The sequence below is a fragment of the Trichomonas vaginalis genome, chromosome III (genome assembly GCF_026262505.1).
Source record: "Trichomonas vaginalis G3 chromosome III, whole genome shotgun sequence".
Lineage (NCBI taxonomy): Eukaryota > Parabasalia > Trichomonadida > Trichomonadidae > Trichomonas > Trichomonas vaginalis.
The window spans coordinates 15,189,576-15,203,136 of record NC_067205.1 but is presented as its reverse complement, the minus strand read 5'-3'; the positions used below and the strand labels follow the sequence as shown (position 1 = coordinate 15,203,136).

The 13,561-nt window shown below is 33.2% G+C and overlaps 1 pseudogene across 1 annotated transcript, besides 4 other annotated features; it reads left to right on the top strand.

Moving 5' to 3' along the window:
• The first annotated feature begins 649 nt into the window (after positions 1 to 649).
• TVAGG3_0705770 lies at positions 650 to 990 on the top strand (annotated as a pseudogene). Its single transcript has one exon. A coding segment is annotated over exon 1 (341 nt).
• A 1,567-nt stretch (positions 991 to 2,557) lies between these two features.
• Positions 2,558 to 7,826: a mobile genetic element.
• Positions 7,827 to 11,299: 3,473 nt separating this feature from the next.
• Positions 11,300 to 11,509: a mobile genetic element.
• Positions 11,510 to 11,774: a mobile genetic element.
• Positions 11,775 to 13,056: a mobile genetic element.
• Positions 13,057 to 13,561: the final 505 nt, after the last annotated feature.

The following is a 13,561-nucleotide window of genomic DNA, read 5'->3' as shown; positions in this document are numbered from 1 at the left end:
ATATAGACTGGGATAGTATATCTGCTAGACTATTATATAGTGGTGCTATAAGAGTTCATGACATTGAAACACTTATGTCAAAAGTTTTATATCTTAACTATACAAATGTTTTCAAAGAGGACATAGAAAAATATATTGAGGGTATAGAGTTTGTGAGATGTCATTGGACAGAGTTGTATGAAAAATATAAAGACAAGGAAAATGTTTTCTTTATAGTGGACCCGCCGTTCTATAACACATGGGATTTTCAATACCAAGTAGACTGGACTTTGAGAGACTCTTTAGAAACTTTAGACGTTTTACATAACTGTCCATGCTTTTACTTTACATCCGATAAAAGTGGTTTGGAAACCGTTATGAGATGGTTAGAGGACATACATGACTATGAGTTTATATATGACAAGATAGAATATGAGAGAGGTCCTATAAACTGGAGAAAGTGTCATAACAAAGAAATTTTATTAGTAAGTAAATGTGGTTTGAAATAGGACTACTTGTTTTAGGTTTTTTCCATTGTGTCATTTATTTATTTGACGTGGCAGAAAAGTACAGAGAATATGAAGATGAACCAATGCCTGCAAATGTTCAGTATATGTACTCGTAAGAGATATTTTTATCTAATATTAAATGGACGCACAGAACTTAGCGAATGCACAGCAACCTGGACAACCAAACCCAGAGAATATTCCAAATGAAGTTAGAATACAAACTGCAATGGCAAACTATGGTCAAGTGCCAACAGATGTACAAATGCAAACTGCCATGTCAAATGACGCTGCGTTAGGTTTGCCACCATGGTATGCAAATATGAGATGGAAAGAGTTTTATACAAACCCTGAAGTGGGATATAAACAACTTTATGCAGATGACGCGAACACAGGAGTTGACCCAGAATATGTTTTCTACCAGAGGAGAAACAGAATGTATGAGCTCCAGTTAAAGAATGCTATGGAACTCAACAGGAAACGTAAGAGACTAGGCGGACATTAGATTTTTACATATAGTAAATGGGTTTCTTCAGTAGTATTGGAAACTTCTTTCGAAATGTTGGAAGAGGTATATGGAATGGAATAAAAACCGTAGGAAGAGGAATTTGGAACGGAGTCAAAAATATTGGTAAAAGGGTAGGTCAGTTCGTTGGTATTATACCTAAAGACCCTGAACCAGAAGAACAAGCTCCTGTTATACAACAGCCTGAACCTGCACCACAGTCTAGTTGGCAACCAAATCCAACACCTCAACCGTATTAAAAAATTATATTTTTACCGTTCGATAGTAGTTGTATATGAAACTAAGTTCTAAGTAAAACGCATGGTATAATGGAATTATTCTTTTTCTTCCATCTGTAGTAAACCATACTTGAAAGTCTGAAATACTTCCACTTGGTGGTTCGTATAACTTTGTAGGTTTTTCGTAAAAGTCATTTGCCAAGCATAAGAAAGAGTTTTGGGCGCCAGAAAATGAAGCATGAACAATAATAGCAGCTGGGTCGAAAACACATCTTAAATAAATATGGTTCATCTCTTTGCATATCGACTGTAAATATTTGCTAAAGGAAGTTCGACTTTCTGATTTAACATTCTTTGCAATAATACCATGACATTGCAGTGAATTCTGTATATATTTGTTCGTCTTTCTTTGGATTGTCTTCGTAGATTTGAAATGACACTTGTGAATTTTGTTTGTCATATACAATTCTCACATAAAGTGTGCTCTCGGTATTTGCATATTCATCAGCATATTTTGCATAACATGAATTTATTTTATCTTCTATATTTTTTAACGCAGTCTGTAGAGAAGATGAAAGGTCAACTTGTATTAGCTCAATTTCTTCCCACATTTTTCGTTTCCCTTCAGATATATAATCTATATGAAACCTTACAATAAATGGAAAACTTTTATCTTCTACAGACACAAACTTCATTCTACGAAAGCCAATAGCTTTTGTGACAGATGGGTCTCTTAGCCATCTTAATGGGTAGTCAAAACGATAGCCTTCATGCTTTACGGTCTCTGTCTCAAACTTTTGACCGACATTAGTAAAAAGTTCATCTAATGGTTTAGTTGTAGCAACTCTAGAATTTTCTTTTTCTATTGGAAGCATATTTTATCTATAATAAAAATGTCAAATGAAACAGCGTCTATGAGAGAAATACAACACAACCGACAACTCATTATGCAAGCTCTAAATAAGAACACAACAAACTTTTCAAACTATTCTAAGATATCTGAGTCATTGAAAGAAGGAAACTTAAAACTGACATTAAACCCAATGACAGATGAGTTTCTATTTCAAGACAAGAAGAACAATACTGTCTGTATAAATCCAACAAAAGGAACTTTAAACGAGAAACCTATAAATGAACTTCTTTTGAAAACAGATGTTGACAACAAAGCTGACAAAGAATATGTAGACGATGCAATAGCAAAAGAAGAAGAAAGAGCTAACAATGCTTATGCAACAAAAGAACATACTCATCCTGAACTAGCAGACAAAACATATGTTGACAATAAAATGTCAAGTGAAGTGACAAGAGCTGAAAACGAATATTCTAAAAAGACTCATATACATTCTATATCTGAAATAACAGACTTAAACGTTAGCCTTGAAAAGAAAGCGGATGAGGAATATGTGGCTAGTAAGTTAGAGAAGAAAGCGGATAAGGAATATGTGGATGAAAAAGATAATGAAATTATAGAAAGGGCTGACTGGTACCATGAACGGACATCGAAGATTTTAAAAACTAAAGCCGATACAGGATGGGTTTCAGGATGTTTAGACCTTAAAGCAGATAAAAACTTATGTTAACGATGAGTTAGAGAAGAAAGCAAATAAGACTCATACACATACAAGTTTTACAACTGTTGCTATAGAAAGTATTGAAGGAACGGTTGAAGAAACTGGTGGGATGCAATATATTGTAACCTCCTAACTTTCCACAAGGTTTAACATCGGATGACGACATACGACGATGAGAAACATTAGATGTAAAGATGTTTGTCATGAAGGATGAACATAATATTAAATTCACTGCTCAAGATTTATATGACAAGAAAGCAGACAAAACAGAGCTTCAAACATTAAAGACAGAAATACTTCAAACATTATATCCTATAGGCTCTATTTATACGTCAATGAACTCTACCAGACAGAAGTAGTACTTGGTTTTGGAACTTGGACTCAAATAGTCGACAGGTTTTTGTATTGTGCAAACTCTTCAAAGGAAACAGGTGGAAGTAAAACGATTTCAGGTGAAAATTTACCTGCACATAGTCACTACATAGATTTAAGTACATCTCAAGCAGGTTGGCATAAGCATAAATTTTGGGATTGTCAGCAATGACAAAAGGTAAAGGATATGATGTTAAAGACAACGTTCAGTTTGCTATAAATTGTTACTGGAGTAACACTGAGGGAGGAGGAAACCATACACATCGCGTTTCAGGATATACGCAAAAACGGGCAAAGTAAAGAATACATGCACCTTACATGACAGTTTACGCATGGTATAGAATTGCTTAGTCGTCATTTTCAACTTCTTAGCATATTCGTCAGGAGTTGTCTTATATTTGTTAGGAACTGTTTTGAAAGTATACCACCTTGAACTTTGACAAGTTTGAAACGAGGTCTGACAATAGTAGTTTTATCTTCTGCTTGCAGTGTGTACATTTTGCCATGTTTGCCTAAAACTTCATAATATTCTCTGTATACTTTCTTCTATTTTTACGAACACGAATGTGAGTACCTGTCGGGTTCCATTGTTTGTCATAGTCAATAGTATTTTCATATGGGTCGCGTTTAGGTATTTCTATTTTTACTTTGTCACCTTTTCTGAAGTTTGAAGCCCGGCATTCTTTCTTGTTTGTCTCTTTTGACTAAATTATTAAATATATAGTCTTTCTCTAAGTCAGGGTTGTTTTTCATTTCTTCGGGGAGTGGTTTCCCAAACCTTTTTGTTTACGGCTATTGTAAATATTTAAACTTTCTCATCTTTGCCATGGAGAAGTGTCTATATTTGTCGTCATAATATGACATTTCATTTGCTTCACCACCTTGTGGTTGGTTTAAGTCTCTTAACATTTTATACAACCGTCAATGACACCAAGAGCAGAATGTTTTGGTCGACAATGAAATATTGGTTTACATTTTTTGAACGCAGATAGTTTTAATATCATCTGATTTGAAAGAACTTTCACAGTCAGATGTCAGTTTTGTTGGATGGTATTTGTCAACGAATATTGTCAAAGCAGTTTTCACATCTAAAATATTTTTGGACCATAAATGGTATGGCTTCACAGTATCTTGTGTTTTGACCGACAAATATTAGCCAGTATGGTGGTCCATCTTCTCTATACCTCGGAATGTTTTCCAAGATATCCATAAACCAAGCATTTGGTGTTGAACTAAAGATTTTTACCATGAGTGCTTTCTTTGTCGCTTTAGAAACATAGGGTCCTTGTTCGGATTCGTCATTTTTATCCTATAAGAAATGGGTTTATTTGGCGCATTAGCAGGAGTTGCATCCAGATTTTGCCCGCAGTTGGAACAATAGCCAGAGGTGTATTTGGAGTTGGAAGGAAGATTTGAGTACATTAGGTATACTTAAAGAGAAAGCACAACCTATTATACAAACTGTACAGAAAGGTTGGATGTAGCACGAGATGCAAACAAATCTTATTCCAAATCTGAAACAAGAGGAAAAGTTCAAGGATGGATGGACAATGTAGGAAGACAAGCAGGAAACTATTATAACAAAGCAAATGACTACTATAACCAAGCAGGACACTATATGGACCAAGGTGAAAGATTCTTTAACAGAGGATATAACCATGCACAACAGTGGGTAAACAATAACCAACCTCAACCGCCTCAAACGTGGGAATGTAAAGTTTTTTACTGAGATGAAATGAACAATACAGCATTGAGACAAATGGGTTCAAGATGGATTTGTTCGGCTTCCAGCAGTTACACAACGTGTTTGTCAAGTTCTTCCTATACCTCAGGAAGTTTTAGACCGACTTAAAAAACAACAACAACCAGTTTGAAAACAAACCAAACTAAAATTTTTTACTGAGATGAAATGACCGAAGAAGTTGAAACGGTAGATTTGACACCACAAACAAAAATTCAGAAATTGTCAAAACCTGTCAAAGAACTTACAGATGAAGGAAAAATTCAATAATAGAAAGTGCCAGGTCTGGAAATACAAACCCTAACTATAAAGTCACTTTATAGAAATGGAACGGCTAGTATCTCAAAAAAGAAACAGACTCTCACAAATAAAATATTGAAGTGAAGGAGCTTTCGAGACAACAGATGGAAAAGTTTACTTCACTGACCAACAGTTCATTATAGAACATCTCATTGACTTAGAGTCGAAATATTCTAAACTTTACAACAAACACAAAAAGTTGAAAGGAAAACAAAAACAAATGGCATATGATATTTATGAAGATGTTGACGACACAACTGTTCCTGCAGGTGAGGTAAAGTCAAAGGAACCGAAAAGTGACGAAAAACCGATAGAAGAAGAAAAACCAAAAACTGAAGATAAACCAAAACAAAGTTTAGTTTGGAAACTAAACCAAGTCAACCTTCATTAGCTGTATGGGTGGCGTCAAAGACTTATGGCAGCAGGCGGTTATGTAAAGTAAAGAAAAAAAATATTTTTTATTTTATAAAAAATGCCCCCATATAGAATGGATAGAAAATCTGCTAGAATAAAAGCAGAGTTGCAAAGATATGGTTGGAGAGTTTCGAAGAGTTTAAATATAAAAAAGAAGACCATAAAAGTCTATGACAAACTGGCTGGTCTTCGCTACGAAATGATTTGGAAACAGCACGTGCAAATTATCCAAAACAGCTAGAGAGGTTAGAAGAAGAACGTCTTATGGACATGCCTTTCGATGTTAGTGAACCTCAAGTGAAGGACACGACGGCTTTGCCAGATTCTACTGAAACATGACGAACAATTGCATCCTTTGAGAAGGAAAAAAGGTAGTGCAGAGGATGGTCATGGCTCCCATGGAAAGAACAAGATATGCATATGAAAAGTATCGTGAAGTTAGAAGTCAAATTACATTCTGGTCGAACCTTTACAGTAAACTTTGACGAAGAAAGAACAAAGAAGGCTTCATGGTGTACTTGCTGCCATACAAGACGGAAATAAGAAAGGATACAATCTCAGATTGACCATAACAGATTTGGATGGTCACATTTCTATGCAAATGGCAATGAACAACAGCTGCAAAACTTCTTGACGCTTTCAAGACTACAAAGAGAGAACAAATGGTTGACTCCGACTCAGACATTTTGAATGCAATTGAAGGAATTGCAAGTGTCAGTTCGAATGGTACCAACCTAACCCTCAAGCAGTCAGACAACATGCTGGATACTTCCCCTTCATAAATAAGTCTGACATTGACTTGACAAGGTATGGAATTTACAATTCAATTGAAACAATTGTCAATGAACCTTGCATTCTTACATGTCTCAGGAACTTGGTCTTGTTACAGATGAGAAGATGAAGTATCTTGAGTCATGTGTAAGACAAGGTACATTCTCAGAGGTCAATTGGCAAAAATTGCACCGTTGGCAAATGTCAATATCCGAGTCAACATACCTACAGCTAAGGTTCTTCACATGACGACTATGTTGTTGAGTTCAATTTACCATGGTTGAAGATTGCAATTGTCCACAACCACTTCATGTTGAACGAAAGTCTTACAAACCCATTGTTCGGAAAGGCAAGTGCAACATTGTCAGAGCTGTAACATTCTTTTCGAGAAAGGTTTGTTGGAACCATTCCAGATGACAAGCTGACAGAAACTTTTGTACCAAAAGACGAAACAAACTTTTCACTGTTAGCAAGACCAAAAGTTGTTCCAGACAAAGTTCTAGTACAAAAGAAGTACACAATTCCACAAGGAGTTGGATTGTTCGGATACCAACCTGAACCAGAAGAACTTCCAATTGGGTTGCAAGAACTTCAAGATGCTATAAACAAACTTCCATGAGACATCCAATTGACGTCAAATTGTATTGGAGAGCATCTGAGTTAGGTCAGAAGGTTTTATATGAAACAGGTTGCTTCGACGATGTTTATGAGATAACAGGAGAAGTTTCTCAGAAGATAAGAGACTCACTGAATTTCCACAAACTGGACCAATTGGTTGCGACAAGTTCGACTCAAACGAAAAGATATACTATGTCGACCTTAACGCTGCATACATGAGGTTTGTCCAATATATTCCGACTGGAATTCCAAACGAAGATGGTGAATTCCGGGAAGGAACTATACAGTTGGAAAAGTCATACAACAAACTGTATGATATTAGGAAAGCTTCAAACCCCAAACTTGCAATGACACTCAAATTGCTTATGAATTCGACATGGGGATATTCCATTAAGAACCTCAAGAGATGAAGAGTAAACATTATGAGAAGGTCGACAACTTTGTTGAAAGGTTTTCTCCTTTTGTTTTGAAGTACGAATTCACTCAAGGTCAAAGTGCTTAGTAACCACATTAAAACCTATTGTCGAACATTGGTCTTACCCTCAGTTCGCAAAGGCAGTCCTTGACAACTACAACAAATTCTTCTCCGAAGTCAAATCCAAAGTGAAGGTTTACTATGAGAACATTGACGCACTCATGACGAACGAAGAAGGGTACAACAAAACTCATTGAAATGGGCATGGTCGGTGAAAAGATGGGTCAATTCAAATTGGACAAATTTTCACCGAAGTTCATGTCCTCTCCAAGCGTAAGTACTGGGGCATACTTGAAGACGGCACAGAAATAAAACATTGCATGAAATAAAAAATTTTTATTCGAATTTGAATTAAAATGTGGGAATTCTTGGGAACGGGAAAGGCTTATTTACTTGAGGAACAGGTAAAGGTGGTGGAGGTGGAGGTGGTGGCAACCAGTCCATTTTATATTCCTTCCTAGCTAAATTTCCGTTTAATTTCATGGTCGCCCTCGGAGTCTTTGAATCGGACAGGTCGAGTTCAACCCATTCTTGGTCTCAAACTCATATATAACCTGTTTGTCTGTATTTTCATCGACTATGGCACGAGACACAAAACATTGACCAAACGGACAAAAAGTGTCATTTCGGATGGTCACGCAGCCAATCGCATTCGAGCACTTCGAAGAAGCCTTACGTTCCAAGGGAGAGGGTGTCTGGTGCAAGGCAGAGGTCATGAAACTCTACGAGCAGTACATCCTCAATGCCTGGGAGGACAAATCGTCCTTGGATTGGCAATTCTACCAACTCCTCTGGGACGACCTCCTACGCAACTGGGATAACGAAAGAGCCAATTCAAAAGGTAGGGAACTAATTTGCAAATTACCCTTAATTTAACATACTTTCCAAATAAACACCTAAATTTACTTGGGGTTTCCCCCTAAAATAAAATTTTTTTACTCTTAGAACCACTCGAGGTTCTCCTTACGGTTGTTGAGCTTGTCACCGTCAATGTGTCTGACCTTCGTCTTCTTGCCTGGATTTGGAACCCATACCCATTGAATGCCGGCGACGAGCTTGCCCATGGAGATTGAACCGCGATTCCGAAGGTTAAGGTTCAAGTGTCCCAAGTTGTTGAGGATGGGGTAAGACCTTGCCTGTCGCCTTGTTGCGGAGAGCACTTCAACAAATTTTCCCTAAAGTCCGTATAATTGGATGCCTATTTCATTTCAAACAAGCTTTGCACAGGAAACTTGTAGCACTTTATACAAAAAATTTCAATACTATACAAAATTCTTTATTTAAGCTATATTCTATTACTCCATTCATGTCTCATGAAGAATTTGTACTTACAATGCATATAATTAATCAAAATAAAGTTGATTCGATCAAAGATTATATTGATTATTTCAACAAAGTTTGGTTGCCGCACTACAATTTAATATCTCAATATAATAATGCAACTGCAATATTCACTAATGATTGCCTCGAGAGTATGCATTCAGAATTTTTTCGTTAAAACATCCAAACATTTATGAAGCTATTAAGAAGATATCTCAAATCCAATTAGATAAATATAACGCCATCAAAAATAACCAGAAGATCGAGCGCCATATAAAAACCGTTATCACTGATAGCTACAAAAATTATATTCTTGACTGCTTTCAAAAAGAACTGAGAAAACAATTTTTTCTATCAAACAATACAACGTAAGTGATCATTCTTGGCTCAGAACGAGATTTCTCCATATGGTTCCATAGAATCGAGTTCATTGTTCGAAAATATTCCAGTTAATGATGCAGATATACTCAAATCGATCGATCTAACAGATAAAGATACAATGATCACTAAGTTTATTAATGAAAAAAGAGAAAAAAATATAGGCATTATTTATGAAACATTAAATCATCCAGATTTTAATTCATCCACTCCAATTCAAACTAATTTTTGAGCAAGCCGATACAAATCAAGGTTCAGATGCTCCAATTCGCTCCGAAAATTCAAATATTGCAGACTCTACAGATTTAGAACCAGAAAATCAAAACCATCCTTCTACAAATCAAATGTCTAGTAATCTAGAACATAAGCTGGACCTTCTTGATCATATTGAAAAACAATTATCGAAAATGCGCTCGTTATTGGGAATTCTTCCTACTACAAATGCTATTGTTGGGCCGTCAAAACAAGTTTCAGTTAATAGCAAGCAAAATTCTGAAAAAAATAAGAAAAAATCTTCCATAACAACAAAATCAAACAATAAAAAACAAAAGTCATCCGACAATCCTCCTAAACGTAAAGCTCCTATTTCGGAAAGGATTCTCAGCGATAATAACTTATATTTTCAAGTTCATCGAAAGAGATCGAAAAGCAAACGTTCCACATCTACAGAGAAAAAGAATTGATATATGAAGTCTAATTCCTTTTATAACTACTATATTTTTATTCTTATGACTAAAAAATAATATATTATTTAACAATTTTCATTTTTTCTTTTAACAATTTCGTTTTATTCCATTTATTGTTAAATGATTTTTAGCATACACCTTTCTTTGTTCATCTTCTAAATAAAATTTATTTTTTCTTAGATATAATTCTATTCATTCAATTCGATCGTCATTTTTCAGTACATGATCGTAATTTTCAATTATTGATCGCGATTTTACTTCAGAATTTGTTCGCAATATTGCTTATCAAAATTATATCTCTATTCTCTCATTTCTTTTTAGTCAATATCATTACACTCCTATTGTCTAATAACATGCTATTAATTTTCTTAAAATTAAAAAAATATCAACTTTTAAAAACAGAAACTTAACATCCTTAGGTCAATGGATTTTGATGTGAGATACATTTAATCTGTTTTTCTTTTTATTTTAAATAATTGAATATTTATAGTTGTTATGGGTCTTACATATGTAAAACGAATTTTCTTAAAGTAAATTTACTTTTTCTTCAATCTTTCTTACATATTTATTAAAAAATTATCCAAAAAAAAGATGTTTGAGATTGGACAAAATTGCAATTCGGCACTTTTTGTAAAAAAATGGGGTCATACTCATAATGAATAGAGACTTATAGCCAAGTCTTGATATCATGCAGGGAGAATATACATTGATAAGCAATTATATTTTATAGTAGTAGTATTCAGAAATTCTTACAATTTACAATACAATTTTCAAAAATGGATAAAGACTTATAGCCAAGTCTTGATATCATGCAGGGAGAATATACATAGATAAGCAATTATATTTTATAGTAGTAGTATTCAGAAATTCTTACAATTTACAATACAATTTTCAAAAATGGATAAAGACCAATAGCCAAGTCTTGATATCATGCAGGGAGACTCTCTACAAATACAAAAATTGATTATCATAAGGAAATACAAATTTATCAATTTTCATGTGAAAATTACATAAATTTGTTCTCCAATAAATAGCAATAATACTTTGAATGTTATATTAAGTAATATAGCTTCAGGTAAATAAGCTTACACTTCAAAAATATACTGTTTATTCATTTTAATTTAAAAAAAGTCCAAATTATCTAATCTTGCTTACTCTTCCTTTAAACTTCTTTGTGCCAAATTTAATATTGTCTTCAAAGATGGAATAAGGACATTAGGTTCAATCCTTCGGCTTTCGACAATTTCCAAAATGTGTTGAATTAATTTCAAACATTCATCGTGTTTTGAAGCTCTTTGCTCAACAATCTGATTACCTGCCCTTGTAAGAATTCTTACTGCTCTATCTTCATTCAAAACATTAGCGACTTGAACCTTAATAATCGCATTTGGAATCACAACAGTGATGAGAGTTTTGACGATATAAAAAAATATTTTATTATACTCATTCGAAATTAAAATAATAAAATTTATATATATTAATTTCATTAAATCAAGGTTAAAAATCTCACCGGAAAAATAACCTCAGTGTGATAAATTTATCACCGGAAAAATTTACAATAAGGTTAATACCGAAAATATCGAAAAATAAACATTTAAGGTTAATTTAAGAGTATGCACTTTTGTCACCTACTCAAGATGTTTTAGAATGAAAAAAAATAGAAAAATCTTCATTTATAGTCTTTCTTGAATGTATACGTTTTGATTTTTTTCTTTTTTTTAAAAAATTCAATTTCTAGAAAAATCGAGAAAAAAATCATTTTCTTCTATTTTTTTAGGACGCCATACCCATTGAAATCTCCTCTCAGGACGCCATAAACTATTCAATTATGGTGTAAACTTCTCAAAAATTGAATAGTTTACATCAGGACGCCTTAGGACGCCAACCCTTTACGCGCCCGAACTACCCAGTAAATTCGGCTATCTTTCTTTGCAATTATTCTCCATTATACATATAATATAATGGTTGGGTTTGAAGAAAAGTTACTAGAGAATTATTGACTTTTGAATAATGCAGAATTTTACTTGAAGAAATCATTAATTTATGAGTTCCAAATTGCTAAGCATGACGAAGGATCATTAAATTTGCTACAATTAAATACACTTATTGCAGAATTAAGATTTTTGAAATTAAAAGTTTGAAATATTGCCTTTTTGAATAAAAATTTAAATTTGATTATATAATCATGATAATATCTTATAGAAATTAAAAGAAAATATTTTAAACCATTCAAATATTTTGAATGTCTTATCAATTTAAAATATTAAAAGATAGCTTGATTTTATCATCATTAGTTGTTATCAAAGTTTTCTTCTTTTGATGAACAACAGTAAATGATTTGTTAATTACTTGTCTTCCTTTTTCGCAGCAAAATCGAAAGTTATGATGATAATCTTGCTCTCAATTTTGAAACTCTCTGATTTACAAGTCAGCATTCCTTTGGAAAAGCACTCCTATTCTGTTTTCAAGATATTTTAAAGCCTCCATTTCATACAATGCGCAGATCTATTCGAAATTGCAAGAACTCTCAAGAAAAATGCAGCAGCAAAGAAGATTCCATAGTTTCTAGCATCAAAAATTTACAACCTTAATACAACAGTTAAAGAGAAGCTCGAAAAGAAAATATTTAACCATAAAGCTGGAAACCATTCGATATCTACTATTGGATCTAATAAAAAGTTAATTATAACATATTTAACTGCTATTTGTTGACTTTGTTCCATTATATTACCATATATATCTTTTTTAAATCTAAAATATTTTTACGATTTTAACCATGTGTTGTTGAAACCATATATCAATCTTAGCTAAAGTATAGTTTATGAGTCTGTCACCATCTAACGTATGAATTTTCAAAAATGTCAAATATGTTCATTTTTTCTGTAGATTCAGCCATAATTTCACGTTGTTATACTATTCAACTATTATTATAAATTTTTATCGATTTAAATATATGATGAGATGCTTAGTTCTCCTGGAAATCGATTTTTAATCGCAATTTTAACTTTCCAAAAAAAAATTCAAAAATAAAAATCCCTCTCAATTTTCTAAATTTTATAACTCGCCAAATCTCTAGCCAAATTTTTTTTGGCCCGTATAAATATTGTTAGGCACTATATATGGATGCTATTTATCCTATTTTCATCCCATTTTACTGTTATCGCCTAGTGAATGTACCTTTTGATTATACTATTTCCTCGGTTTTTTTCTACTGCAGAATTATCAAGAAATGTAATCAAATTTTGTTGAATATATGGGTATCTTATGTTGTTTATTATTATTTCCTTATACAAAAATTTATTGAAAATAAATGTTATATTGCTTATTGTTTTTGAGAATTTCTTAGATGATAAGATTAAATTTGGCATAAAGTAAATTGTTTGGAATATAAATTTCAAAAATTTATTGTTCATAACAGATTTGAAATTTTATCTTTATATAAAGAGTTAATATAAACTTAAAAAATGTATTGTAATATTCTAAAAATTCAGCTCTAAAAGTGGATTTGAGCAAGAACAGAAATTATTACAAAGATGATTTAAAAGAATGATATGAATTAAATTGACCAGCACTCAGTTACTATTTTGAACTTTGTGGTATATTACAACCTATAAAAACAGCGTTTCAACCTATCATATGAATGTTGACAGTTCGCAATCTTAACAAAATTTGAGGAAGGTAATAAA